We start from the raw sequence: 3487 nt of genomic DNA on the forward strand, positions 1-3487 counted from the left end.
ACATGTGGATAGTTGAGAACTTTCATGTCAGATCATTTGAATGGTCTGAATGTTTTCTTAGAAGACTTACAATTTGTGAAAATATAGTAAGTCAGCCCTTAGGCAAAAGAGAAAGTTAAATAATTACATACCAAGCACCTGTGGCAGATTTTTGGCTAAGGAGTTAAGCCATTTAACTCTCAATGTCCAATCTTGATTGGTTGCCTTTTCTATGAACAATTTCACTGCAGCCTGGAGAACCTCCATTTCATCCATCCAGTTTGCATCTATCTCAACAGCACTGAATTTGATACTCTCAGGATTAGCGGACTGCATAATTTTTTGAAGATCTTGCAGAGTCAGTGGTAGTGTCCTGAAACACAAAGAAGTGAAAGTCCAGCAATCAAGGGCTTGAACTGCCAGTTCCAGGAAAGAATATATTTTGCAAGTCAAGCTACTCTGCATGCAACTATCTTCAGGCAAGAAGGCAGCAATGCAATAATCTCTCCTCTTCTCTTTATTTAGCTTTATAGCCAGTTTCCAACTTCCAATCAGCTGGGGGTGTCTACTGTTAGGAACTCACTATTACCAAAAATTCATGCAGTGCCAGAAGTGAATATGCACAGCATTTCATTGAGAAATTATAATTGATTTGTGCACCACAATGATACGTGAAGTTAAGTTAAAAAAGAAAGATAGGAGAGAAGTGTCATTAATAAAAACAGCACGTTGCTAAGATTTTACAATTTCAACATTGTATCTTACTACTAACTTCTACAGCTTGTTCTTTCACTGGAAGCAAACCACAGTACCTGTCCACAGTAGGTCACTACGCAAAGCGGGCAGGAAGCAAGATTTTGCACCAGTGTTGTGAAAACAACAGTTATACTGCACAAGAAATCATTAAAAGAGTTCTCGCGTATGGCCCCTAAGACTTCTTTCAGACAGCTCTGTTTGAAGGAAGAAATTTGTTTTTTCACCTGAAGCTACTGGACCTAAAATAACTGATGAATAATTGTTTACTTGAAAGCAGGAAGTACAGAGTATTTTAGTATGTTTAAGCCTAATTAAATACTCTTTTTTTTTAAAGCTCAGAAGGAAACTGAAGGAAGAGATTTCTGGAGCTCTTATTACCTTGTAAACCCACTGTTTACATTCACATTTTCTGCTAAACGCCTATTACTAACTCAACTCAAAATGGGTCAAATGTACTTATCGAAGATTGAATAGAGTCGAGTATTTTGGACTGAAGAATAAAACAGTAAATAATTAAACTTGTATCGGTAGTGGTTGCATGGAAAGGTAACAGGAGCCTCAGTTACAGAGTGTGACTACCACAGTCTCTACCCACACAATTTGCTCAAGACAAAGTTTTGCAGGGAACAACGACATGCCACCACTATTTCACACATATCTTGTTTCTTTCTTATTTATTAGATAAAAAGTGTTTCTTGCCTACCTGCAGTTTTTAAGGTTTAGTCTATTCAGACAATACATTAGGACCTGTGCATCACTCCGGACTGTTGAAAGAAGCGAGTCTTCAGCTGCAAACAGACCTGTAGGTAGGGAGTCTGGCCACAATCCCATTGCTAGCAGGGAGTCACCCCAAATTTCATGGGAAGCCAGAGATGAAGCATGCTTCGTAACCAATTCTAACACGAGCTACAACAACCAACCAAAAAGCAGTTTAGAATCATATTCAAACGTGTATTCAAGTACAATAGCTCAGGGAACTCTTTAATTACATGTATTGATTATGAAATCATTATAAACCAAATGTTCTACAAACACTATATAACCCATATGATAAAAGTACCAAAACATTCCAACTGTAAGTGAAATAACATACTGTACAGCTTAAAATAGGACGTGAATATTGCTATCTCCAGATGACAGTGTGCACAGTGTTTCAGGCTATAGATTAATCAGTATTAATATCCCAAAGTCTCAGCTGAAGCTGTTAAAAACCAAGTAAGCCTCAGAGTGCAACTGGGATATTCTCTGGCTCCCTTATGCTGCAAAAGAGTGAGCCACTATCTACAAAATATCTGACAAACCATATTTATCCCCTGGGGAATATCTCAATAAGCACATCCCAGATTGAGAGTCATTATGCAACTCTCACTCATCTGACCTCTGTCTCCAGCAGCATGTCACCAGGCTGAGAAAATATGTCATGAAAGGACAGGTGACAGCTGAAATTCACTGTATTTCACCATTCAATACCAAAAAACCAACTTCTGGAGCTTCAACTGATCTGTTAGAGTAAGTTACATGCAGAACTGCACTGCTTACACCGGAGCCAAAAAAGGCTCATAATCTAAAAGATACAGAAAATGTGCCAATGCCACTTAATCCCTCCTCTTCACCACCTGACAGATGACACCCTGAGAGGGTGTTTAAAATGGTTTGGTTCATCACTCCAAGAGCACCATCTTCATCAACCCCTTGCTCAGGCACTTAGGAAACAGAGGATCTCAAAAACTAGCCTCATGAAGTGATATTTTTCACGTGATGTAAGAAAAGCTTTCAAACACAGGACTTTTACCTTTTGGTTAATCTGCAGTTGTTGTGAGCGGCCATAAACTTCCCAACAGGCTCTGTAAAAAGACTTTGCTAATCCAAGGCCTCTCTGTATCTGCTGCACAATTAAAGCAGCAGCCTGAAGCAAAGGTGACAAAGATGACACAGAACCTGGAAGATACACAGCATTTAGGGTGATATGAATGTTTAGTAATTGTCAGCCCTTTAACCCTCTGAGGACAAACACCACTTTAGTCCCTGAGGAAGATCCAAAACAAATGAATCCTACTGGGTCCTCAAAATTGAATGGGTTCTTTCCAAGGTTAATATGAAAATCTGACAAGACTGTAAATAACAGGTGAAAAACTCTAAATAAGATATCAAGCAGCTGAGATGAATGAAACTCAGTGTCATCTTGCTCCAAAGAACAACCTGAACAGGTCTTGTGCAAACCCTTAATTTCACTGATTTTCACTTTCCCTATAGCAATAGGTAACTGACACTTGCCAGTGTCTGATGTCTCCTTAAAAAGATGGGAACTGGAGGTGCTTTGTATGATTTGGGCCTACTTCCTGAGAACGCAAAAAACAACCCAAACCAACCTGATTATACTTTTATGCTTTTACTTGTATCAGGACATGACACAATAAAATAACCAAGCTTTAACATTGAAGACTTAATCCAAATATATGTAGTGAGCCCAAGCTGTTAACAAATACCAAACAGACTTTTCTTACCTGCTATTGCCGCCTTGGTTTCTGAATGCACAGCCATAAGTGCATCACAAATGCTATCTCCCACTAAACCCAAACCATGCAGGAGTAACTTCAAGTCCAGATTGTCCAATACATTTCCATCATTCTCCCCAGGAATATAAATTTCAATCCCACGATTCCGCATGGCTCTGGATATTTCCCCATGAACAGGATCCATGGAAAGGAAAAGCCTGTCAGATATTAGAATAGAATAGTTCAGTTGGAAGGCA

General features: G+C 39.0%; 1 protein-coding gene across 1 annotated transcript; it reads right to left on the reverse strand.

The window, feature by feature from the left end:
- Positions 1–131: 131 nt before the first annotated feature.
- LOC103923069 (midasin-like) lies at positions 132–3402 on the reverse strand (the record flags this gene model as incomplete). The annotated part of the gene is made up of 4 exons (XM_009331351.1): positions 3240–3402; positions 2528–2673; positions 1439–1641; positions 132–352 (listed from the first exon to the last, which is right to left on the reverse strand). Coding segments are annotated over exons 1-4 (733 nt in total), but the record flags the coding sequence as incomplete, so codon positions are not given.
- Positions 3403–3487: the final 85 nt, after the last annotated feature.

Source organism: Pygoscelis adeliae, unplaced genomic scaffold (assembly GCF_000699105.1).
Source record: "Pygoscelis adeliae isolate BGI_AS28 unplaced genomic scaffold, ASM69910v1 C11039561, whole genome shotgun sequence".
NCBI classification, from domain to species: Eukaryota; Metazoa; Chordata; class Aves; order Sphenisciformes; family Spheniscidae; genus Pygoscelis; species Pygoscelis adeliae.